This window comes from Ceratotherium simum, chromosome 25 (assembly GCF_057802395.1).
Source record: "Ceratotherium simum simum isolate JZ-2026a chromosome 25, ASM5780239v1, whole genome shotgun sequence".
In the NCBI taxonomy this organism is placed as follows: domain Eukaryota; kingdom Metazoa; phylum Chordata; class Mammalia; order Perissodactyla; family Rhinocerotidae; genus Ceratotherium; species Ceratotherium simum.
Window position 1 is genome coordinate 9,242,102 of NC_141924.1, and position 26,395 is coordinate 9,268,496.

Genomic DNA, 26,395 nt, shown 5'->3' on the forward strand with positions numbered 1-26,395 from the left:
CGTCACAGGATAGGGGCCATACCCTGGGGAGGGTGGCAAGGGTTTTACCAAGTCCTCCGCACATTGTGCCACACAATAGTTTACAGCTCAAAGACAAAAGTGCCACTCTCTGAATCACCAGTGTCCCCTTCCCCAATTACAGCCTCAGGCCAACAGGCCAGGTGGGATCCCACTGCTACCTGTGGACCTTCTGTTGGAGGAAAAGGCGGGTCGAGCTTGCTCTGTGGTCTTGCCAAGCTCCTCACCCTCTCTGGGCCTGTTTCCTAACTCATAAAGTGAGGATGACGCAGTCATCCACCTCCCAGGACTGTTATAAGGATGAAATCACCTGACATTTGTACAGAGCTTAGAACAGTGCCTGACACACAGGAAGAGCATTACATGTGTGTTAAATATGTAGCATAAAAATTTAAATCCAAGCTATCACGAGGTTGGCCTGGGTGACCTGGGTGTTCTGATTCACCAGCCTCCGTGTTCCATCCCCATGGACTTGCCTGGCTCACATCCACCTCCGGGCTGTGGCCCGAGTCACTCCTCAAGCCTGGCACATCCTCCCCTTCTCTAAGGCCTGCACTGTCCAGGTACAGTCCTCCTTCCCTGTTGAGGCCCTGGGTGACCCATCTCCTCTGTGCCCCAGGGAGGCTGGTAGGAGGACCAGACCCTCACTGCTAGCCACCCCATCCCATGGATCAGCAGGAGCAGCAACAGCAACAAGATTTATCCAGCGCCCTGCCTCACACCAGGCCCAGGCCAGCACTTCACACCCCGTCGAGTTTAGCCCTTGGTCCAGGCGCCCTGCAAGGTGCTGTCCCTTGGCAGAGATATTGGTCCAGAGAAGCTGCCACTCACAGTCAGAGTGTCTGTCTGACTCGGGAGCCTGCCCTGACCCCATCCCCTCGGCCTGTGCACTCCCCACCCCACCGGCACAGAGCACTTCCTTCTCACACCCTGAGCCTGTCCCAGGCACACAGCAAAGACGTGCAGCTCAGTCTCCAGGGCGTGTGTGGCCGTCACAGACAAGCTGCAGAAACCAAGGCCATCACGCAGGATCAGAGAGCTGCTCCTCTCCCGGTAAGTAGATATAATATTCGAGGGGAGAAAATAAGTGCCAGATAACCATCTCTAGGAACACCTGTGTTTCTCCCTGCCCAGCGCTATCTACGGGCCCCCAAGACAGTCACCCTCTCAGCCCCCTGCCCATCACCTGGCCCCAGCCCAGCTCTCCAGGCTCATCTCTGCCCCCTTCCTGCTGATGACACTCATTGAGCACCGCAGGTTCATGGGGCACCCCCTCTCTGGAGGCGCTGTGCTAGGAGCTTTCACGTGTGACCCACTGTGATCCTACAACCACCACGAGATGGCAGGTACCAGCACATCTCTAAGAGGTGGAGGGGCCACCTCAGACAAGGGGTGCACTCAGAATCTGAACCAGGGGCCGGCCCGGTGGCGCAGCGGTTAAGTGCACACGCTCCACTTCCGTGGCCTGGGGTTTGCAGGTTCGGATCCCAGGCGCGCACCAATGCACCGCATGTCAAGCCATGCTGTGGCGGCGTCCCATATAAAGCGGAGGAAGATGGGCACTGATGTTAGCCCAGGGCCAGTCTTCCTCAGCAAAAAGAGGAGGATTGGCTTGGATGTTAGTTCAGGGTTGGTCTTCCTCACAAAAAAAAAAAAAAAAAAGGATCTGAACCAAATACGCCCAGCTGCAGGGCCCAAGTTTTTTGAACCCTGGCGGGCAGAACTGGTCCTGCGGTCTAGGCCGTGTATTCCCTCTCCTGCCTCTAGGCCTTTGTTCAAGCTGTCCCCCTGGCTAAAGTGCCGCTCCCTCCTCACCACCTGTCTGAATCCTGCCCCCCTGGCTCTGTGAAGTCCTCTCCAAGCAAGGCCGCCTCAGGCTCTGTCTGTTCCTAGAACTCACAGCCCTCCTTGCATCTTGCTCTCCACGCTGCCAAGAGGCAGCTCTGGCACAGACCCTGTGCCTGCAGGGCCTCTGCCTGTTTCCCAGGTCAGGAGGAGCTCCCTGTGGGCACAGCTCGTGCAGTCTCCACTACTAGGCTCACATGTGCAATGACTGAATGAACAGTACTCCCGTGCCGGGATATTCAACAAATATCTTTTGAGCAGTTGCTGTGCCTGCCCAGTGCAGCTCTACTGGCTGTGACGGGCAGTTGATACATCGCACACTCACTCACTGGCCTGCAAGGATCCTGGAGGCAGGCTCCCCATCCCTGACCCCTGGAAGAGCCTTGTGAGCTGGGCTGGAAAGGGAAGGGGAGCGAGCACCAACCCTGCCTCGGGCACCATGCTGGCTTCCCAGGCCTGCTCTCATTTCATCCACGCAACTACCCTAGGAACCAAGCACAATTATCACCATGGTACAGAGGGAAACCCAGGGCTCAGAGAGACGAAGTCCCTTCCAGTAGGTCATGCCCCCAGCGAGCGGAGACCAGGCCCGTCTACTCCAAAGCGGCGCCACATGGAGGCACAGAACAGAGGAACCCACAGTCCCTGCTCTCGAATGAGCTCATCGCAGAGCCGAGGAGATACACACACACACACACACACACACACACACCCCCGTCTGGTGCTTGAGTAGATAGAGGTGAGAACAGGCAGGTTGAACAGGCTGTGGAGGAGCCTGAATGCCAGGCTACAGTATCCAGACATCGATTAGTAACATTACTTTTAAACCTATACTTGAAAACAGATACTTTAGTTAACAACCGCTGAGGGTTTCTATGCTGGGGAGAGACCCATGAGGCCAGGCTGACAGAGTTCACCTTGCAGCAGTGCTGGGGGACAGGAAGGGGAGGCCAGCCACGACCTGGACAAGTGGGATGTAGCCTGAACCAGGGCAATCACTGCGGGAAGGGAAGGAAGGGTGGGCACACCCCATCACAAACCCAGCCAGGGTCACCCCAGAGTTGCCCTATAATGCACAATCATGCCTCTATCAGCAGAACATGAAAGGGAACCACAGTTTCTCAGGCCCCAGGAATGAGGCAGGAGCCCCTGAGATCCAGCAACTCTGTATAAGATCTGTCTGGTTAATTCCCTGCCTCCCCATCACCACTGGCAGGAGGGAAGAGGAGCCCTGCACAGTCCCCTCCAGCCGCCCTGGCCTCCTGGCTGTTCTTCCCACACACCGGACACACTCTTGCGTTAGGGCCTTTGCACTGGCTATTCCCTCTGCCGGGTCCCCCAGACCTCCTCATGGCTCATCCCTCATCTCCTTCAGGTCTTTGCTCAAGTGTCTCCCTCTTCCCAAGGCCTTTCTTGATCACTGTTAAGACTGCAACCCTTGGGCCGGCCCCGTGGCTTAGCGGTTAACTGCGCGCTCTCCGCAACTGGTGGCCCAGGTTCGTATCCTGGGCGCACACCGACGCACCGCTTCTCTGGCCATGCTGAGGCTGCATCCCACATACAGCAACTAGAAGGATGTGCAACTATGACATACAACTATCTACTGGGGCTTTGGGGGAAAAAAAAAAGGAGGAGGATTGGCAATAGATGTTAGCTCAGAGCCGGTCTTCCTCAGCAAAAAGAGGAAGATTAGCATGGATGTTAGCTCAGGGCTGATCTTCCTCACAAAAAAAAAAAAAAGTCTGTGTGTGGTGTGTTATAAAAACAAACAAACTGAATAACACAAGATGCGATCCATCAATTAGACTGTAAGATCTATGAGGGTGGGGCTCTTTGGCTGTTTCTCCCTCTGCTGTACCCCCAGTGCCGAGATCAATTCTATGCTGTGCACGTAGAAACACTAGATAAATACTTTCTGAATTAATAAATAGAATCAATGCTATCCCCCTTCAATGCCTTCCCAACACTCTTATGATGAAGACCCAGCTCCTCACCAGGGACTAGGTGGTCTGGCTTCTGTCTACTGTTCCAGCCCCACAGGAGCCCTACCTCCCCTCCACTTGGTACCTTCCACACTGAGTTCCTCCCAGCCTCAGGGCCCTTGCACATACCTTCCCCTCTGTCTAGAGTGCTGTTTTACCTACACACCCTGCTCCTGCCTACTCCTCAACCTTGGGGTCTCAGCTTAAAGGTCACTGATGCCCAGTCTAAATCAGGCCTCCCAGGTCCAATGGCCCATGACTCCCCACACTCTGCCTTTACAGCTCTCATCTGATCATGGAAACGATCAGGCTAATGTCCATCTGCCGTGGATCGTGAGCTCTTTGAGGGCAGGGACTATGTTTGTTTTTTTCACCACATACCCAGCCCAAGCTCAGTGCCTCGCAAATACTGGGTGAACTCAGACTAGTCCCCTGACTCCTTAGGCCTCGGTTTCTCCTTGGTAATACGGGGTAAAGAGTACCTCCCTCCAGGCACTGGTGTGAGATTATTTGTGATGTTCATTCATTCATTCACTGCTACGGTCTGAACGTTTGTCCCCCAAATTCCTATATGGAAATCCTAACCCCCAGGGTCTGGCATTAGGAGGTGGGACCTTTGGGAGGTGATTAGGTCATGAGGATGGAGCCCTCACAAATGGGATTGGTGCCCTTACAAAAGAGACCCCAGAGAGATCCCTGGCTCCTTCTGCCTGGTGAGGTTACACCTAGAAGGCGCCATCTATGAACAAGGAAGCAGGTCCTCACCAGATGCTGCATCTGCCAGCACCTTGATCTTGGACTTCCCAGGATCCAGAACTGTGAGGAATAAATTTCTGTTGTTTGTAAGCCACCTAGTCTATGCCATTTTGTTATAGCAGCCCAAACAGACTAGGACATGTCAGCAGCCTGGGAGGTCCCCAGGCGCAAGGACATGCCTGTGTCAGCTCTGGCCCAGAGCCCAGCCCAAGGCCAAGAAGGGGTTCCCTGGGGGTCTGTTGAGTGAATGGATGAAAGTGCTGTAACACTCTGGAGGGAGGGAGGCCCGCTGCTGCCTCGCTGTGTGACACAAGCCACGTCCCCTCCTCACTCTGTGCCTCAGTCTCCCCTTATGTACAATGAGGAGACAGGACACCAGGCTCCATCAGCACTCTTACAGCCTGTCCCTCATCTTCCAAAAAGCCTCCAGGTCCACCTGAGCAGCTCCTGTGTGGTGAGCAGTGGGGGCATCTGATGCGTGTGCTGGGCGCTGCCACCATCCCCAGGACAAGGCCTGGGTGGTCTCGTCCAATGGCCTTTCTTTCTCCTTCCTTACCCCCCACCCTGCCTGCTGCCATTGTTTTCTTTCTCAGGGGTCTGTGAGGGCGGCTACCCCTGACGGTTCCTCTGCAGTGACCACTCCCACCACCAGCAGCCACGGCCCGTCCCCACACTCTGCCCCTGTGGTCACAGGAAGTGCTGTGCGTCCCAGAGCTGTCCTCATGAGCCTGGCCCAGGTCCAGGCTGTCAGTCATCCCCTCTTCCCAGGGCAGATGTCTGGCTCACAGCAGTGGGGACATGGAAAGATTGAGCCCAACTCCTCAGTCTGATGCCCTTAGACCCATTTCTTTAGGTCATTTATACCCCAGAGAGTGAATCCAAAGCTCTCACGACAGATGAACCAAGACAGGTTGCTCCTGGGGGCGGGGAGGGAGGCTTGGGTTCTGGCTTCCGTCCTACCTGATCTGCCACACCAGCTGCAGTGCCGTTACTGAGCAGAGAAAAGGTTTCCAATTCCTGCCAGAGATTGGAGAGAGGTGGGAAGAGATGAAGATTCTGGAAAGATGCTCTGGGTCCCATCAGCCAGGGCAGCAGAGGGGCCCCAACACAGGCAGCTGGGGTCTGTGGGGCCCTCTGAGGCTCCCTGCCCCAGGCCTGCCGGGATCACTCGCTCTGTCTCTCTGGGTCAGATTTGGGGGTTCTCTTCCTGCAACCACGACCTCGGGCAGAGGACTTCCACGCACACACTCCTCCTGTGTGCTAGGCACTGTGCCAGCCGCTGTCTCAAACATCTTCTCATTTTGATCCTCCCATGAACCCTCTGGGGTGGCATAATTATCCCCATGTTCCAGATGTGGAAACCAAGGTGGAGAGAGAAGAACTGACTTGTTCAAGGTCACGGTAGGGACTTTACAGCCATACGCTTTCTTACGTGTGGCTTCCTGACACACAGTAGGTGCCAAACGAATATATGTGGATCTGAATAAGCCAAACAGATACCAACATTTCAAATATGCATCACACAGGGGTTATTTGAGAACACAAGGCTGGAGGACACCCGTGTCAACTCAGGCCATCTCTGGGATGTTGAAGTTGGCAGGGGAGGGAGAGGGTTTTAACAGCTGGTGTCTAAGGTGAGCTGGAAGCTTTGGCTGTTCTTTCCTTTTCCAAAAGGTTCTGGAAGTCGTTCCAGGGCTTTCAGCCAACAGGGAGGGAAGATCATCTGTCGTCACTGCCCTCTGTCCTGGCCTGGCCCTGGCCACCCTCACCCACTTCTCCCAAAGTCACCTGGTCCCCCTCTTCAGCTCTCCCCATCTCCACCCCCGCCCACTCCCCAGCGCCCAGAGACCACCTACCTGGGGCCTCTTATATGCCTTCCGAACTCGCAGCCCAAGCTTCTGAGCCAGCTCCTGACCAAGTTGAGTTACACTTTCATCCTGGGAAGGGAAGACACAGGGTGGAGTGGGTTAGTCTGCCCCGGCACACGAAGCTGTGCTCCTGAGACCTCGTGCAGCCCTGCAAGGGGGCTGCTGTTACCCTGTGTGACAGACAAGGAAGCAAGGCCTGGGAGGGGACACTGGCTGCCCGAGTCACACAGCTAGTGCGTGGTGGGGCTGGGACCAGGAACCCAGGCTTCTGCTTTTCCTCTTACTGTGGGGAGGGGAAAGGAATAATTTTTATTTTTTATTTTAATAATATCTGTGTATTTCCATAATTGAGCAAGTAAAAGAGTCCCTGTAGAGGCTGAAAGCTTACAGAGAAAGCAAGTGCTCCCCTGGAGCACGCCCACCCTCACCCTAAGCTCCTCCCCAGAGGGAGCACGCCCTGTAGGTCTGACCTGTTTCCCTACAGATCTTCTCTAGAAATTTACATACACGCATACGGAACTATAAAGGATGCTTAGTTTTGCTTTGTGGGATTTTCTTTCTTTTTTTACATAAGTGGGATCATATTATACTTACAGTTCTTATTGCTTCTTTCACCAAACAATGTCTTGGAACTCTTTGCAAATGAGGACACAAGGATCGTGCACAGGGCCCAAGAGCGAGGACGTGTGAAGCTTCAAACGTGCCTGGCTCCACTTAGTGCTCAGTAACAGCACCAGCATCCCTTCCTCCCTCCAAGACTGTATTACTGTACGTGTGCTACGTGCCAGGCACAAGCTAGGGGCCAGGGACACCATAGTCACAGGGCAGATGGGGCCAGGCCTCATGGAGGCTCCAGTCCAGTGGGGGAGACCAATCAGTACATAAAGAAACGGTGACTGTGGTCTGGGCCGCAAACAGACAACGGGGATGCTGTGACATCCTGTGCATTTGTCCACCTCCCCACCTCACTGCTGAGCTCCAGGAGCCCGGGGCCGGAGTCCGAGTCATCTACGGTCCCCGTGCCCAGTATGGAGCAGATCTCAGTCAGTATTTGCCCACAAAGACTGGAAAGCGGGGGAATTCCCCAACTCAGAGTCAGAAGTCTTCACGTGGTACTTTCCTCGGCAGAGTTCCCAGCCCTCGCTGGGCCCCAGCTTCCTCCCCTATATAGCAGGGTATAAACCGCCCTGCCTCCAATGAGTGGGTAGCCATGAGACCTGGATGGATGTGGACCTGCTGTGAAGGCAGGAACATGCTGTATGGATCAGGGACTACTGTCATAAGGAAGGCTCTCGATTGTGAACTAAACTGAACTGGAGAAGCAAGAATAATAAACAAAACGTGTAACAACTGTGAACGTTTTCTGAACACTTACTGTGTCTGGCTATTGTGCCGACTGCCTTATATGATTTTCTGATTCCATCCTCAACACAGCCCTATGATGCATTGTATGTTATCATTCCCATTTTACAGGGGTGCATTTTACAGTGGGCCCACCTGGGCCCACTCCTGGGCCAAACCCAGGCCAGCTCTCTGATGCCAACATCCTTGACCACTGTGCACACAGCCTCCCCTCTGCTCGCCCACCCAAATCCTTCTTGCTTCTTCTAGCCCCCCTCAAGCCCCACCTCCTCCAGGGAGCCCTTCAGGATCCTGACCACTTCTGAGCCCTCTCTGCCCTTCCTGGGCAGAATTTACCCTTCTCTGAGCCCTTTCACACCCATATTTCAGGGATAAAGTAGTAAGGGCACTTTATAGACATGAAACTGATGAGCAGAGAGGGGAAATGCTTTGTCCAAGGTCACGTGGGGGGCCAGGGGTAGAGCCAGGCCTAGATCTCAGGGCTGTTTCCATTTGTCTCCTAGTGGACTGTGGATTCCTGAAAGGCACAGATCCGGGCACTAAATACTTGTTAAGTAGATGAATGAATCGGGGGCGGGGGCCAGTTATGTGTGAGCTGGGACAAGCAAGGCTCTCTATGGGTCATTTCCCATTGTCTCTTCCCCACCTAGTGACAGCCTGGACATCAGGACCCTGGCACACATGGCACTCCTTTTAGCCCTCACTGTAACCCCGTACTCTCAGAGTGCAGAGGTTCAGAGTGCCGACACCAGAATTAGACTTCTTGGATTCAAAGCTTAGCTCTGCCGCTAAGTTCCTTTCTCTCTGCGCCTCCCTCTCCTCATCTTTAAAATGGGGATAGGGCCGGCCCCATGGCTTAGTGGTTAAGTGCGCGCACTCCGCTACTGGCGGCCCGGGTTCGGATCTGGGCGCGCACCGACGCACTGCTTCTCCGGCCATGCTGAGGCCACGTCCCACATACAGCAACTAGAAGGATGTGCAACTATGACATACAACTATCTAGTGGGGCTTTGGGGAAGAAAAAAAGGAGGAGGATTGGCAATAGATGTTAGCTCAGAGCCAGTCTTCTTCAGCAAAAAGAGGAGGATTAGCACAGATGTTAGCTCAGGGCTGATCTTCCTCAAAAAAAAAAACAAAACAATAATAATAATAATAATAAAATGGGGATAATAAGAGAATCTACTTCAAAGGGTTGTTGCAAGAGTTACACACACACAATGGGGCCGGCCCCGTGGCTTAGCGGTTAAGTGTGCGCACTCCACTACTGGCAGCCCAGGTTCGGATGCCGGGTGTGCACCGACGCACCACTTCTCCAGCCATGCTGAGGCCACGTCCCACACACAGCAACTAGAAGGATGTGCAACTATGACGTACAACTATCTACTGGGGCTTGGGGTGGGGGGGAGTTTAAAAAAAAAATACACACAATGTATTTTCAGCAACGCCTGGCACACAATCAGAGCTCAGTGTTAATATCAGTATCTGCAACTCCATGTCACACTGAGGCTCAGAGAGACGTGGTGGCTTGGCCCAATGAGGGCCAGATCAGAGGGCCTGGAGCCTGGACTTGGAGCCAGGCCCCTCGGGTGGACACAGAGCCGCACTCACGTGGGGCAGGGCAAGGGAGCACCGGCTGCTGCACTCGTAGGCCTCCTTGTGGCGTCCCAGCTCGTTGAGGGCGCGTGCCTTGCGGAACAGTGCCCGGATGTTCTCGCCGTCCAGGCCCAGCGCCTTCTCGCTGTCCTCCAGCGCCTTTTCATACAGGCCCTGACGGAGAGGAACAGGTGGCTCTCCAGTCAGTGCCTGTTCCCCTCCCTCCCCTAGGCCCCCTGCCCCCACCAAGACTGAAGCTAGCCTCCCTTCCCTGCAGCGATAGAGGATGCTGGAGGACCGGCGTCAGGGAGGAGGCTCGTGAGTCTGGTGTTCAGACTCTGGTCCAGGGCTTCCATGCGTCCAGCTGAAGGGGCTGCCAATGGACACTGGAAGCCACTGGAGGGGAGGCGCCTTCAAATTCTAGAGTGATAAGCCTGGTCACTCAGCACATCTACTTCCATATCTGCCTTTACTTCAGAATATCATGGATTGAGAGTAATAAAGGCACCTCTGAGAAGAAGTGAAATCATGAAGGCAGCTCAGCATACAAAGCAGAGTGTGAACAGGCATCTGGCAGACTTGTTTATCCAGAACAGTCCACTCTGGATTGCAGAGGTGTTACTGGAGCCTCTGCAGAGCCCACAGCAGAGCCTCCCACAGGATCTGGTGAATGACTGAGTCAGGGAGCGAGCAGGACAGGGAAGGGGAGGAGGCTGGAGCTTGAAGGAGGAGAGAAGGCGGAGGTGACTGAAGGCTAGAGAAAGCAGCAGGCGGCTGAGGGTGTAAAAGGAGGGGAGGAGCCCAGGAGGGAGCAGGAGAGGTCAGAGGTTTGCAGAGAGAGGCTATGGATGATGAGGGTAGCAGTTCTCAGCCCTGACTGTCCACAGACTCCTGCCAATGCCGCGCCATACCCAGATTCTGACTGATTCATCTGGGGTAAGACGTAGGCACCAGTAGCATTAAAAAAATTTTTTTTATTAAGTCTTAGTACTTCAAAAGCTCTCCAGGTGAGTCCGTTGTGCAGCTTGGGTTGAGAGCCATGGAAGTGGATGGTGAGATTCAGACAGGAGGTGGTAGAGGAGGCAACCCTGCAGAGGCTCGCTGGGCTACAGGCTTGGCAGCTGGGCACCTGGGGGAAGCGGTGATCAGGGCAGAGGTGGAGGAGTGGAAAGGAGGGCACCGGGCTCACCATGGTGAAGTAGCAGGCAGCCCTGTTGACATGCAGCTTGCACAGCAGCTCCTGGGGCAGAGCCACCTGGTCGGAGGCAGCGTAGTCAGCCACGTTCAGCCCCTCCATGTACTGCACCAGGGCCTGCTTGTAGTCCTTCTCTCGGAACAGGTCATTGCCTTCAGCGAACAGGTTCTGCACCAGCTTGAGCAGAAAGGCCTGCCAGGAGGCAGGAGGCAGAGGGGGCTGAGGGGGCCTTCTCTATCCAGCTCCAGCCCTGGCACCCAGCCCCCGCTCTCCCTTTTCTGGACACCCCTGCCCTTCGCCTTCCCCCAGCCCCGCAGCTGACACTCACCTCATATTCTTCTTGCTTTAGGGGTAGTGTCGACCTAGCAGGAAAAGGAGAGGGATACAAGGTCTGGGTGAACCCAGGGGTCCCTGCCTCATGGAGGCCCCAGGAGCCAGAGCCACAGGCCAGAGATCATGCCAGGAGTGGGCTCCTCCAGCTCAGACTTCAGACGTCACCTTGTGGATCGGGGTGAGGGGACAGTAGTGTTTTCTCCCTAAATCAACACCACACTGGCCTTCCGTTTCTGATGCAAAGGGTGGAGGAAGGCCTTGCGGCTGCCCCAGGGTCTGGCAGCTAGGCTTCCCCAGGTGCAGACGCTGAGAAAGAGCAGACCAGCTCCAGCTCCAGCCAGCTGTCCTCTGCCTAAGAAACCAGGCCCCTGGGAATGACCAGGCACTACCAACCAAACCTGCAACTGCACGCCCACAGGTGGCACCAAAAGTCCACCTTGGGTCACCATAGCTTGGGAGTCTCTGCCCTTCTTCCGACCCCTCCTGCAAAACACACATGACCCCAGCCAATACCAGGTATACTCAGAGCCTGTCAACCCCTCATGCCAGACTCAACAAATTAGGGGGGTCTTGGGCACCCTCTCCTCTCCTGTGGCCAAAAAAAATGCCAGCTCAGTATGGAAGAAAGTGTCAGCTCAGGAGAACTGAGGCATATCTGTCAGGCTGAATGGCTGAGCTGGAAGGGAAGCTGGGGTTTGTCTCTCAGTCCCTCATGTCACCGAGGGGAAAAGAGACACTCAGAGAAGGGCAGTGGCTTGCCCAGGGTCACACAGCAGGTCATTGTCAGAGCCAGGGCCAGAGTGCAGGCCTGGAGCTCTTTCCGTTGCCCAGAGCCTCCGCTACACCTGGGCAAGAAGGAGCAGCCTGAGTGAGTGAGTGAGAAGAGATGAGAGAGGAGATGCTAGAGATCCCCTGTGTGTGGGCAGGAGGTGGCCCTGACTGTGACACCGGGGCTCACCAGCCCACCCTCCCACTTGCCTCCCCACTGTCAGAGACCAGGGTGCATCCCTCCTTCCCCGCACTGCCCCAGCCCAGGCCCCATCACTGTCCTCCTAACTGGTCTCCTACCTCCAGCCGCTCCCCTCCCAGCAGCAGCTTCATCTTCAATAGGTCACACCCTGTCCTAAAGGTCACCTCATCCTGGTGTTTACGGCCCTTCACAAGGCAGCACCAACCCACCTGTCCAAATCACTTCATGGCTCCTACAGTGCTCTGTGCCCAGAGGTGCCTAATAAATGTCTGCTAAGCACATCAAGTATGCACATGAGAAAACAGCAGTTTTGTAAGGAGGTCCTACCGTGTTATCCTGCAAAGCGGTCCTTTAGGAGGCCAACATACAGGTTCCCAGGAGGCTGTCCTATTGCTAAACCTTCTCAGAAGTCCCCTTTGGAAAGGGGAAGGGAGGACACAGAGCTAACATGCACCCCAATCACTACCCTGGCCCGGGCCTGTTAACCCTCACAATGTCTCTGTGAGGGAAGTGGCATTATCTCCATTTCACAGGCACAGAGACCACCCAGGAAGTGGGGGAGCCAGCATGGGGATCAGGTCTGCAGGGCTCAGAGGTCCAGCTCCACAGAAATCAGTGACTTAATTGAAACGCAGAATTCTTATGCAAGACAGTGTTCTCCAGGTTCACCTTGTTCACCAGACAGGCCTCTGAATAAAATATGAGCACTTCCCCAAGATCAAACCCCTCCCCCAAATGGAAGAAGACTGGCCCCCAGTGAAGAGTGAGGAGGGGGCCACAGCTCTGACGGCCATTCCCGGGCCAGGAAGAGGACTGCGTTCCCAGTTGAGGAAGGAGAGAGAGTGTGCTGTACGAATATAAACTTGAGCTCCGTGAAAGCAATGGGACACTGCGTGTGTGTAAAGGCACCCAGTTTGTGGTGACAATGTGGGTGAGACAAGCAGCTCATGTTTTATAGGTCTGCATGAGAGACCAAAACTGGGGAGCATACGAGGGTATGTAGATGCAAATCCCAGTTTTGTGGGGAATCCTATTTAAGAAAAAGAGCACAAAATGAGAAACACAGAATTGCTAGGGAGGCTTCTAGGGCTTCGGAAGGGCAAGTGAGGGGCCCTGAAGCTTACACTTCATTAATGTCATGATAAATACGCCTCTGAGGATCTATTTAAGAGACATAAAAGAAAAAAGTTAGTAAAAATATTTTGTGTGCAAAGAAGAAAATGAAAAGACGAACATGCATGTGGGTACCAGGGGGCACACAATGGAAAGAAATGTAGGTTCTGGAGTCAGGCAGACCTGGGTTAAAACCCTATCACTTAATAGCTGACTTTAAACAAGTTTCCGAATCTCTCTGAACCTCAGCTTTCTCAACTGTGAGATGGAGATAAGACCACTACTTTACTGGGCTGTTGTGAAGATTAAAAAGACGATGGATGTGGGGCCAGGCTGGTGGCGTAGTGGTTAATCACATGCTCTGCTTCAGCGGTCCAGGGTTTGCGGGTTTGGATCCCAGGTGCGGACCTAGGCACTGCTCATCAGGCCATGCTGTGGCAGCATCCCATATATAAAAGTGGAGGAAGATGGGCAGAGATGTTAGCTCAGGGCCAATCTTCCTCACACACACACACAAAAAAAGATGATGGGTGTGAAGGGCCCAGTACAGAGACTGAAAGATGTGCTCAATGAGCAAGGACTACTGATTTATTATAAGATGTGCACAGACAAGCAAGAGAATTACCAGGGAGCGTATGAGCAAACGTGGCGGGTGAGGGTAAAATGCTACACTGGACAAGACGGAAGGGCAACCAGGCTCAGGGAGTGTGTGTGCATGTGGGGTTCACGGCTTACGTGTGGGGTTCACAGATCCACCCCCTTGGCCCCTGCTATGCCAGCTCCTTCCCACCTCCTCAGTCCCCAACACACGCCTGAACAGCAAAGGCTCAGGAAGCAAGAAAAGGGAGAGCTGGAGAGAGCCCATGCGCTTCGGGCGGAGGACCCACCCCCGCCCGGCCAGCCCTACCACACACTCACTGAATGAACTGCAGCCCCTTCTCGATGTCCGCCTTCCGTCTCTGCCTCTCCATCAGTCTCTGGGGGCGAGAACACAGCTCATCAGTCAGGTAGCAGGGGCCAGTCACCGTCCACTCCCCCCACCCCCCATTCCACCATGTGCTCTCTCACTCCCGCTCTCAACCCATTTATCCGGGGCAGAAGGGAGTCACTGAGGACAGTGAACTGTCTCAGGGTCTACAAAGACCGTCAGAACCATGCCACGTGCTCCTGCCCTCCATGCCACGTCCCACTGGACTCCGAGTTTGTACAGTGCCCTTGATGGGCAAGGGACTGCATGGGGGCCCCCTGCCCTTTCGTACACATCGCTTGGGTTGCGATACTGCACAGGACACCCTCAAGTTCAAGGAAAAGACCTTGTTTTACCACCAAACTCAGTCCGGGAAAAGAGCTACAGAAAATGCAAAATGATGCCAATGATGATGGCTACAATGTAGCACCAGGCACCGGGCCAGGCACTTTGTATAAGCATCTTACTGCATCTTTCAGCAATGCCACGGGGCAGGTGTCATTTTTTCCCCATTTTACCCAGGAGGAAACTGAAGCTCTGAGAGCACCATCAGATTTGAACCCAGGGCATGCTCCTTTCACACCCCTCAGCTACCCCCCGACTGAGGCTCAGTGAGGCTAAGTACTGGCCTGAAGTTGCACAGCAAGTGACTGGTAATGAAAGCGTGCAGGGGACCTGCTTGAGAGACGAAGGGAGTGAAAGCTGAAGGTGAGGGTGCTTAAGGAGAAGGGAGGATCCGGCAGAGCCGTTAGGGGTCTGGTACCTCTAGGGTAAGCCCCACGCTGGCTGGGAGCTCATGGCCAGATCCAAACAGCCCCCCTGGCTTCCCCTCCATGCCACCACACACGGACTGGAAGGCCCACTGCACGTCAGCTTGTCCTACCAGTTAGCAGCCCAGGGCCTTTCCCTGGGTCAGAACCGAGCCTGGGGCTGAGCACTGTCTGTCCTGGCCATTCATGAGCCCTTTCCAGCCTCTGCCCTGCAGTGTGGCCCCCATTCCCTTCCCATCAAATGATTACTGCGAGAGGACTGTGGGCAAGGCCCAGAAGGTGGGACGGCCCCTGCCTGGGGCTGCAGGACAGGCCCTCCTGCCTTGTACTCGGCTCCCACACAGCATCAGCAGACGGCTGGGACGTGGACACAGGGAGTGGATCCTCACTGCCTTGCTGGCACCAAGAAGTAAAAAGGTGTAAAAAACACTCAACTACTTTGGGAAGGGAGCAAGTGTACAAAATTCATACCTTCTAAAAATTCTTTACTTTCTTGTTCTTTACTTCCATCTGTGCCCAAGCACCTTATCCTCACAACGACCTTGTAAAGTAAGTGGGGCAGGGGTCACTAACTCCACTGTGCACATGAGGAAAGTGAGGCACAAAGATGTGAAGTCTCTTTCCCAAGGTCACTGACCAGTGAGTGGGCAAGCAGGGTTGGAACCCAGCTCTGTCAGACCAAAGGCCAGGTCCTTTGTCACCCGCTGAGCTGTGAGACGCCCTGTGGCCGGGGCAGGCCGCTTTGCACCTCACTTTCCTCATTTGTGCAGCATGTCAACTAACTAGCCTCCCCTGGCAAGGTGGCTGGGCGGCTCCAAGGAGATAAGAGCGTGGGGGCAAGGAGCTCAGTTCACGGGACTCTCCCTCCTCTCGCTTGTCCTTCCCAGGGGGGCGAGGCCACACCGAGTCTTCAGGCTCCCAGAACAGTGCTCTTCATGCCAAATCCTCACCTCGAGCAGGGCCATTGACAAGTGTCGACTACATGTCTGCTCGCCCTGCCAGGGCCTTGGGTCTGGGCTCTGCACTCAGACAGACCTGGGTGCGAATGCCAGCATTTGCTGTGTGACTTTGGGCCTTGGTCTCCTGATGGGGAAAACAGGGCTGATGGCAGGTCTTGCCACATTGACTGTCATGAGGGTTCAGGAGACGACATGCACAGAGCACCTGGCGTAGAGCAACAGTCCAACAACCTGGAAATAGTATCATCCAAACACTGCTGTTGCCTCTTGAAAAAAACTCTGCAAGTGTTTCCTGGGGTGGACACGACTGCTATGATCTGCTCCCCCCCAGTATGCAGGCAGTGACGGCCCGGGGCCGCCTGCACCTTGCCGAGCAGGCCTCTTGGTGGGTCTCTCCGTCCTCAGCTTCCCTGTCTGAGAAACAAGCTCTCATCATCCTCACGCCCACCCTACTCCAGGCCTCCAGCCAGAACAGGCTGCTGGGGGATTCCTGCCTCCTGGCCTTTGCCCTCTGGTTCCTTCTACCTATGCAGCCACACTCTTCTCCCTTCCTGCGAACGAAACTCCACCCCTCCTTCAAAGCCGAGCTCCTCTACGGAGCCGCTCCAGACCCCTTCAACAAGACCACCATGCACTCAGTCATCCCGTCTCCCGGGAGCCACAGATGGGTCAGACCCAGTCCCTGCCCTGGAAGAGAGGATCATCTGGAGGGGAGGCAAGGGTGCGCCAACCCCCACAGTGTGGCCCAACGCTGGCAGGGGAGCTGTGGGAAGGCAGAAGGCCCCCACGCGCCTGGACAGCCAGCACCACAGGGCATGGCCCCGGTCATGGCCACCGAGCCCTGCCACTTCTACCTGAGTCACAATCCGGTCTCCGCTCCTCCCCACTGCTGGGGTGTTTCCTGCCCCCAGAAGAGTGGACCAGCTTCCTCATGCCCCCCCACCTCCTTGAGGCCATCACGGGGGTCTTTCAAACCCACAAATTGGACCCTGTCCTCCCCTGCACAGAGCCTCTGATGACTCTCTTTACCTTCGGCTGATCACAATTGCCCCACACCAGCTCACGCCACATGGGAGCCACTGCCCTGTCACCCTCTCAGAGCCCTGCTCAGGCCATAGTTCTCTCAGAAAACCACAGCGGTCAGAGGGGAACGTTTCAGTCAGCTCTCAGCCCTGATGTCTGAGCAGACTTAACAGAAACAAACATGGCCATAACCATCCCAAGGGGTCACGCCCAAGAAGGCTGAATCCACTGCCAAGGAAGAAAGATTCTCTCTCCAGGCGGTATGAAGGCTCCTCACACAGCCCGGCGAGAAGCCACCTCTCCGAGCACCAAACACCCAAAGCAGCAGGGTGGCCGTGCGCATGGGCTCTGGAGAAGGTTCGAACCCTGAGCAGGTTACTCTGCCTCCCTAAGGTGCAGTTTCCTGTTGTGCACACAGAGATTACAGATAGCGCCCACAGACAGGATTAATACATAGGAGGCACTCATTTGAGGGCTGGTACATAGCAGGTGTACCTGACAAATGGTGGCTATCACATCAGAATTCCTATGCTGGGCATTCAAGACATGTGCCATAAGCGCATTATATGCAGATGAGAAGGCCAGGGTGCCCACCCCACCCATGCCTCACACCTGGTTAGAGACATGGAAAGATATCCCAGAGGCTCCATCCCAAACCAGAGTTCTGTGGTGAACACAGGTGGGGTGAGGCACAAAGAGGGTGGAAGCTCCTCGAAGGGGGCGACATTTGAATTGAGCTTTGAAGGTTGAGTAGGAGATGGCTCCTCGGTGTCAGGAAGAGGAGGCCTTCTGGCGGGCTGCACGTGATGGTTTATGAAATCACTGTCATCCCCCACAGTTTATCCACTCCTGACTGATGACCCCAGGGGCTGGGCTGTGCTGGGACCGCATTCGAGACAGGAGGTAAGTGAGGCTCCGAGAGGTCACAAGGCCTGCAGCCAGCAAGTGGGGGCCAGGCCTGGAACTACTGACCAGGTCAGTAAAGAGCTGCTGCTCTCCCCGGTCAAAGGCGTGGTTGAGGCGGAACCAGCCGGCACCTGTGTGCACCCAGGCACCTGAGCTGAGCTTGGTGTCCGCAAATGCTTGTGCCCCAGAGAGGGCAGATGTCCCTGTGGGGTGATTTGGGAGAAGGCTCCTGTACAAAAGTACTATGCTTCTCCTAATTTCCTGTCCCAGGGTCTATATATTGACCACTCTAGAGTCATTCCATTGAATGTAAAGGCCCCAGGCCAGAGCTGGCAAATAGATTTCATCTCACACAGCAACACTGCCAGGCAGATGGGGGCTGGTCAGGGCCATCCTGAGGAGCTGAGCACTAGAGGGGCTTTAAAGAAAGAGTGCCCCCATATGTGAGGTCGGCCATGAACAAGGGGTGTCCAGTGGTGGCACAGATGCCTTGGGCCTTCAGACCCCCTTCCCACCCCCTTGAGAGTAAACTATTGCTAAAATTCATGGTAATACAAAGTAACACCAAGTCAGAGGCCCAGGTCTTACTGGGGCCCAGGATGCAGGCCCCTCCTTTGGCAAGATTTTCTGACTCCCTCAAACCACACTGGTGAGTTAGTCTCCTCTGTGCCAAGTGCAAAGACAGACCTGGACAGGGAGGATTTAATTCAGCTCAACCAACATTTATGACCTTCCTGCTTGGTGCCAGGCTGGGCATGGGGGCGGGGGAAGATACAGAATAGAGCACTCAGGCCTGGCCCTGCCCTCCTAGAACTCCTGGTCCAGAGGGAGGGAAAGACAGGTGAGCTGACAGGAGCCACCCGCTGCAGTGCAGGCTAGCTGTGGGTGCAAGGCGCCTGGGAATCAAGAGGAAGGAGAGGGGCATCCAGGGGAGGAGGCCAGGGAAGGATCTGCAGGAGGTGGTCCTTGGGCTGGATGTGAAGGAGAAGGACCAGTTTCTTGGGTAGATTGGGAGAAGAGGGACATTCCTGACAGGACACCTGCCCAAAAGCATGTGCACTGAGCCTGGTCTGTACCCCTTAATTTCCTGTGGCACCCCACAATCTGCACAGCCATGAGGATGGGAAGCCCAGGCCCACCCCCCTCTAGGGCTGCAAACAGGGGTCGGCCAGTAGGCCTGGCCCTCAACTAGCAGAAAGCCAGAGGGTCAGGTGGCAGTAGGGGAAGGAAACCCACATTTCCTGGGCGCCTGCCATGCACCAGGTACCGTGCTCATCTACCCCCAATTGAGGGGCCTTTTGCTGGCAACTCCAGTGGTCCCTGCTGAGGACAGGAGTGGCAGAGACCACTCCCAAGAGCTGCGTGGTCTGGCTCTAAGTCTGGCTTTGCCCAACCATGCCCATCACAGAAAGCAAACTACTAAGCACCTGCTAAGTGCCAGACCCCCGGATGGAGGGGCACACTGCTTGGAAGAAGAAACCACAGAGGCTGCCAGGACAGTGACCCTGGGTGAGCTGCGGGAAGTAGGGGAACCACATTCATGCCCTCAACTCACTCATTCATTACACATGAGTGGGCACTTCACTTGTGCCATGTCCCACTCTGGGTGCAGGGTACTCAGTCACGACTGAAACAGAATCCCTGCCCTTGAAGGGCTCACAGTCTAGCGACGAAACCAGTCTGGAAAACAGTTACAATATGATGAAATAGGAACTTCAATAGAGCCAGCTAGCCAGCCATCCACCTACCCATCCATCCACCCATCCACCCATCCACCCACCCATCCATCCATCCATGCAATAAGCACTTAAGGAAATGTTCTAGGCCTGTTGGGGATTTAGCAATTAACAAAGGTGACAAAATCTCTCCTCTTTTAGAGCATATGTTCTGGTGGAAGAGGGACATAAATAAATATATTATGTAATACAGGAAGGATACACACAATGAAGGAAAAAATAAGGAGACAGAGTGACAGGGAGCTATGATTATACAGGGGACTCAGGGATGGCCTCTGACATTTGAGCAGAGGTCTAAAGGATGGAAGGGAGGAAGCCGCATGACTATCTGGGGAAATGTGTTCAGGCAGAAGAACAGTGAGTGCAAAGGTCCTGAGGTAGAGACAGATTGGTATATTTGAGGAAGAGCAAGAAGACCAGTGTGGATGGGGTGGAGTAGGCAGTGGGGAGCGTGGTGAACAAGAAGGTCAGAGAGATTAGCAGGGAAGACCACAGGTGAGGCCTCGCAGGTGGGGTGAGGGCTGTGGCTTCCACCCTAGGTAAGATGGAAAGTCACAGGAGATTTTGAACAAAAGGGCAGCTCTGTGTCTGGCTTTGCCCTACATGAAAACGAATCATCATTGAATAAATGAGATTTATTTAAATATTACTACAACTCTACTAGGCAGGAAAAGAGTGCTCCAAGAAGCTAGGAACGTTCAAGGCCACACAGTGATCCTGGAGCCTGGGTTGTAGGGGCCTGGGAAGATGGGCATCAGACAGTCTCATTAACAACGTGCCAGGGGAGCAAAGGCCCCCAGCCCTGGCAAGTACCTAACACCCGACACCCTGCCTCCTCGTCAATTTCCCTCCTCTGAGACGAACATTTTTACAGGTGGTTGTTATAGACTGAATGTTTGTGTCCCCCTCTAAATTCATATGTGGAAGCCCTAACCCCCAATGTGACTGTACTTGGAGATGGGGCCTCAAAGAAAGTAATTAAGGTTAAATGAGGGTGTAAGGGCAAGGCTCTGATCCAGTATTTTGTTCTGGCAGCCTGCATAGACTAGTACAGATTTTCGTAGTGAGAAGTGGGGTGCTGCTATAACAGACACCCAACAACATAGAAGTGGCCTTGGAACTGGATGACAGGTAGGGGTGAAGGAGTCCTGAGGTGCATGCTAGAAAAACCCTAGATTGCCATGAAGGGACTGTTGGTAGAAATACGGACTTAAAGGCGATCCTGGTGAGGGCTCAGAAAGAAAATGAGCAACAGGTTACTGGAAACTGGAGGAAAGGTGATACTTGTTATAAAGTGGCAAAGAACTTGGCTGAGTTGTGTTCTAGTGTTTTGTGGAAGGTAGAATTTTCGAGTGATGAAATAGGATATTTAGCAGAGAAGAGTTCTAAGCAAAGTATGGAAACTGTGGCACGGGTCCTCCTCACTGCTCACAGTAAAATGCGAGAGAAGAGAGATGAATCGAAGAAGGAATTGGTGAACAAAAGGAACCAGAACTTGAACTGGAAAATTCTCAGCCTATCCATATTACAAAGAAAAAGAGAAAGTGTGTTCTAATGAGAACACTAAGGGTGTGGCTGAACAACCGTCTGACGAGGAGATCAGTATGGGTGGGAACTAGATGTACTCAGCCATCGGCACAAGTCAGAAACTGAGACGGGATTATACCAGCGGGAACACTGCCAGTGTGAACTAAAGGGGACAGAGAAAGCTGGACCACGGAATGAAGGAAGGCTGTTGGACTTCTGGATTTCTATGGGATAGCACCATAGAGCTATCTGACTGCAAACAGGCTTTATCCTTCAAGAAAAGAGAAGTATGACCCAGAAGGTGATTCAGAGATCATCAGGGCTGCCTTCTTGGTTTCAAAGGGTGGGGCCACTGCTTCCTTTTCAACAGGCCCCGTTGCTGCCACCCAGAGCCTTGGGCGGGGGTGGGAGGGGGGTACGGGGCGGGGTGGGAGGGGGGGTACAGGGTGGGGGGTGAACCGCTGGCAGAAACTTGGGAGGCAAACTGCTGGCAGAGCTGCAGGGTGATGCTACACCCTAGTGGGCTGGGAAGGAGAGCATCAAGCCCCAAAAGATGATTCTCAAGCCTTAAAATCAAATGGAACTTGCCCCATTGGGTTCTGGACTTGCTTGAGATCCAACACTTCTTTCTTCTTTTCTTTTTTTTTTTTTTTTAAAGATTTTATTTATTTATTTTTCCCCCAAAGCCCCAGTAGATAGTTGTATGTCGTAGCTGCACATCCATTCCAGTTGCTGTATGTGGGACGCGGCCTCAGCATGGCCGGAGAAGTGGTGCGTCGGTGCTCGCCCGGGATCCGAACCCGGGCCGCCAGCAGCGGAGCGCGAGCACTTAACCGCTAAGCCACGGGGCCGGCCCGTCTTTCTTCTTTTCCATGAATCCCTTTTGAAAGGGGAATGTCTATCCTATGCCTGTGCCTCCACTGTACTGTGGAAGCATATAACTTGTTTGGTTTCACAGGTTCACAGCTGGAGAGGAATTTTGCCTCAGGATGAATCGTATCTGGAGTCTCACGCATACCTGATATAGATGATATTTAGATAAGACTTTAGACTTTAGATTTTAGAGTTGATGCTGGAATGAGTTAAGACTTTTGGGACTGCTGGAATGGAGTGAATGCATTATGCATGTGATCAGAACATCAGTTGGGGGGGCAGGGGCAGAATGCTATAGATTGAATGTCTATGTCCCCCTAAAATCATATGTTGAAGCCCTAACCCCCAACGTCACTCTATTTGGAAATAGGTCCTATAAGGAGGTAATTGAGGTTATATGAGGTCATAAGGATCTGATCTGACAGGATTAGTGTCTCTATTAGAGGAGACACCAGAGCTCGCTCGCTCTCTCCCTGTTTGCATGCAAGCACCAAGGAAAGGCCATGTGAGGACACAGCAAGGAGGCAGCATCTGCAAGCCAGGAAGAGCTCTCACCAGAAAATGAATCAGCCAGCACCTTGATCTGGGACTTCAGGCCTCCAGAACTGTGAGAAATAAATTTCTGTCATTTAAGCCACCCAGTCTACGGTATTTTGTTATAGCAGCCTGATCAGCCTAAGACAGTGTTTAAAAGATCATTTGTTCTCAGCTGAAGAGGGAGGTGAGCTTCTTGAGGGTGAGGGCTGGGCATGGCTCAGATAGGGCACTTGGTGGAAGAACAAAGAACATGTAGGCCAAACGAACTTTGTTTCTTTTTAAAGAAAAAAGTCCAAGGGGAAAACTGAGGCCCAGATCTGGCCAGGATTCCACTGCTAGGCCAGCAGTCCCCTCCCCTCAACTCCAGGTCCTGGTTCTGATAATTCAGGAATTTCAAGCTGGACCTGCCTCAAATGGGCTCTTCCCAGAAACAGAGCTGTGAATTAAGGAACCATCAGGACACGATTCCCTCAGCATGTCAGCACAATGTGTGACCACATACTCGGGGTCACACTTGGGTTCAAATCCAAGCTCTGTTTCATATTTAAGCTGCTTAATTTCTCAGTGTTTCACTGCCCTCACCTCTACAACAGGGATACTAATACTACCACACGGGGTTGTTGTGAAGGTTCAATGAGATGATATATGATAAACATTTAATTAACATTAACTATTATTATTTTGTAATTGTTACAATTACTTAAAAAGATGAGCTGGGGCCAGCCTGGTGGCGCAGCAGTTAAGTGCGCAGGCTCCACTGTGGCGGCCTGGGGTTCGCAGGTTCGGATCCAGGGTGTGCACTGGCGCACCGCTTGTCAAGCCATGCTGTGGCGGCATCCTATATAAAGTAGAGGAAGATGGGCACGGATGTTAGCCCAGGGCCAATCTCCTCATCCAAATAGAGGAGGATTGGCATCAGATGTTATCTCAGGGCTGATCTTCCTCTCACACACTCACACACACACACACACACACACACACACACAAAAAGCAATGAACATAAACAGGAAATTGACAGGAACTATAAATCATTAAGAAAAGATACTCAAACTCACAGATAGAAGAATCACACATCAGAACAAGACACCACTCTTCACCTATGAGACTAACTTGAGAAGAGAGCCTGGTTGAGGAGTGTGAAGGACTGGGCACTCCCCAACACTGCAAATACAATGCGAGGGTGAACTGGGAGATCTCTGTGAAGCAAGGCAGCAACATTTACCCAATGAGCCAGGGCTGCCTACCCAGGAGCCAGCTTCCCTTCTTCCTCCCTGGCATAGCCCCAAAACTGTTCCTTTCCCAGTTACTCAGGTGAACCTGCGCTGGGCTCAGCCAATCATAATGGTCCTTTTCCCTGCCAGTGATTGGCTTAGGCAAGGGCATGTGACATCATCCTGGCCAATGAGAAAGGAGGGGAAGTCAGCCAAGGGGCTTCTGGGAAAGGTTTCCTTCATACTTAAAATGTGACAGAAGAAATAATCCTTTTTTTTGCTGCTGTTTGCCAGAGTGTAGTAAGAAGATGAACACACTGGGGATGGCCAAGCAGAAACATGGAAAGACCAAAGGTGTTTAATGACATGTCCAACCTGATAAATTAACAGACCCTGTTAATTTATCTGCCTCACTTCTTATGTGAAATATTAAACTCTCGTTTTGAGGTAGGAATTCTATTACTTGCATCCAAAACCCCTCCAAATGATAAAATGTCCTTTCCCTTTGACCCAGAAATTTCACTTCCAAGAATTTAACCTACTGAAACCCTTGCACAAACACTCAATTATATTTACACAGGGATTTTTTTTTTTTTTTTTTTTTTTTTTTGCTGAGGAAGACTCACCCTGAGCTGACATTTGCTGCCAATCTTCCTCTTTTTGCTTGAGGAAGATTCACCCTGAGCTAACATCTGTGCCAACTTTCCTCTATTTTGTATGTGGGTTGTTCCCACAGCATGGCCAATGAGTGGTGTAGGTCTGTGCCCAGGAGCCAAACCTGCGAACCCAGGGCCACCAAAGCAGAGGGTGCAAACCTAACCACTAGGCCATGGGGCCAGCCCCAGGATGTATTTTTTTTTAAGAGTTAAAAATCAGAAGCAACCTTAATATCCACCAAATTGAAAGAACTAATCAATCAATCAATTAAATTATAGTATACCCATACCACAGAAAATACAATGCAGCTATTGAATCTATATGTATTGTCACGGAGACGCCGCTGCACATAGTTGAGAAAGAAAAAAAGCAGCAGACTTCAGAACACTTTGTGTTGTACGATAACATGTGTGCGATGTGTGTTTATATAAAGAAGGAGCGTGAAAGAATATTCTCCAGTTTAACTGGTTCTCTCTGGGGACTGGGATCTGCCAAGGGGGAATACAATACAACAATTTCCTTTCCATTTTATATACCTCGGCATGGTTTGGATTTTTTCGCAGAAAGCAAGTATTGACCTTGTAATCTGAAATCCAAAATGAGATGACTTGAGGCCAACCCAGTAGGGCAGGGGCCAAGTGGGAACCAGTAGCCTGGTTTTAAACCTGGTGCTCTAGGTCTCCAAAATGTCCACGGGCTGTTTTTCCTGAGAAAAAGACCAAACCATGGACCTGAGAACCAGGAAGGAAACACTTTTTTCCACTTTGGAAAAAGTTAGGAGATGACAGAATTTTAGAGATTCAGATCTTCATCAGACCAGACAAGGATTGTGCCAGCCTCTTTGAAATCTCAATGTCTGGCCTGTGCTTGACACAGAGCAAGTGCTCAGTAAACAGCGGTAAAAGAAATGGATGAATGTATATCAACTCATCCAACCCAGGCATTATATAAATGACAATATGAATGAGTGCTGAATAAATAAGTGAGAAAAACTGAAACCAAGAGAAATTAATAATAGGTAACACTATTAACATTTGCTGAGTGGTTCCCAAGTGTCAGGGGCTGTCATGATCGCTTTACACATAGTACCTTCCATAAGGCTGGCACAACCCTATGAGATAGGGACTGCTGGGCCGGCTCCGTGGCTTAGCGGTTAAGTGCGCGCGCTCTGATGCTGGCGGCCCGGGTTCGGATCCCGGGCACGCCCCGAGGCACCACTTCTCCGTCCAACGCGAGACCGAGTCCCACGTACAGCAACTAGAAGGATGTGAACCTATGACATACAGCTATCTGCTGGGGCTTTGGGGGGAATAAAATGAATAAATAAAATCTTTAAAAAAAAAAAAAAAAAAAAAAGAGATAGGGACTGCTATCATTCTCACTTTGCAGAAGAGAAAACAGAGGCACAGATAAGTTAGGTGACTTGCCCAAGGTCACACAGCTGGTACATGGTGGAGCTGGGATTCAAATCCCAGCAGCCTGGCCCCAGAGCCCATACACATCACATCACCCTTACTGTCGCCAAGGCCCCTCATCTGTCATCATGCTCAAATCTCCCCCACCCCTAAAATAATTTCCCTTCTCTGATCCCAAATCCCTTTTGGCTAATGCACAACCTCGCTTCCCCTTCCCCCACATTTTGGGGAAGAGTTGTCTACACTGTCACCACATCCTCACCTTCCACTCCACTCCCCAACTCATGGCAAGCCCACTCCCACTCCACTGAAGGAGCTTGCCAAGAGTCCTCCCCATCCCAGGGACCTCCTAGTTGCTGAGTCCAGTAGAGGGGCAGGTTTTCACTCGCCTTTTCCAGGACTCTTGGCTGCATCTGTCAGGTCCTTCCCCACCTCTCTGATCGTTCCTGCTCTGTCTGTTAGGGGCTCCTCTTCCTCTGCCCAGGTCTCGAGCCCGATGCCCCGAGCTTCTGTTTAGGGACAATGGTCCTGCTCTCCTCACTGCACACGCTTGCCCCACAGGAGCTCTTGCGTTTCATGATCTCAGGAGTCATGTCGATGACTCATCAATCTATTCCTCCTGCCAGGCTCACCCCTTCCCCAATATTTCAGAGTCATATCTCTTACCTTCTGGGCAGTGCTACGTGGATATCCAACAACCAGGCTGCCTATGACCTCCGTGCCTTTCCTAATCCTAGGCCCTCCACCTGGAATGCCCCCAACACACACACACCTAGCCA

The 26,395-nt window shown here is 52.9% G+C and overlaps 1 protein-coding gene across 5 annotated transcripts in view; it reads right to left on the reverse strand.

The window, feature by feature from the left end:
* The window catches only part of ZC3H7B (zinc finger CCCH-type containing 7B), a 55,996-nt gene that overhangs the window by 20,052 nt on the left and 9,549 nt on the right, over positions 1 to 26,395 (reverse strand). For 4 of the 5 annotated variants that reach the window (XM_087448862.1, XM_087448861.1, XM_014793246.2 and 1 more), the window contains 6 exons: positions 13,954 to 14,012; positions 10,948 to 10,981; positions 10,614 to 10,811; positions 9,440 to 9,598; positions 6,458 to 6,538; positions 5,562 to 5,618 (listed from right to left, as the gene is read on the reverse strand). In XM_087448862.1, coding sequence (XP_087304988.1) covers positions 5,562 to 5,618; positions 6,458 to 6,538; positions 9,440 to 9,598; positions 10,614 to 10,811; positions 10,948 to 10,981; positions 13,954 to 14,006 — 582 coding nt within the window. In that variant the 5' untranslated portion in view covers positions 14,007 to 14,012. Of the gene's footprint in view, positions 1 to 4,610; positions 4,638 to 5,561; positions 5,619 to 6,457; positions 6,539 to 9,439; positions 9,599 to 10,613; positions 10,812 to 10,947; positions 10,982 to 13,953; positions 14,013 to 26,395 lie in introns of those variants that run through there. The other variant, XM_087448863.1, reaches the window with a different exon arrangement.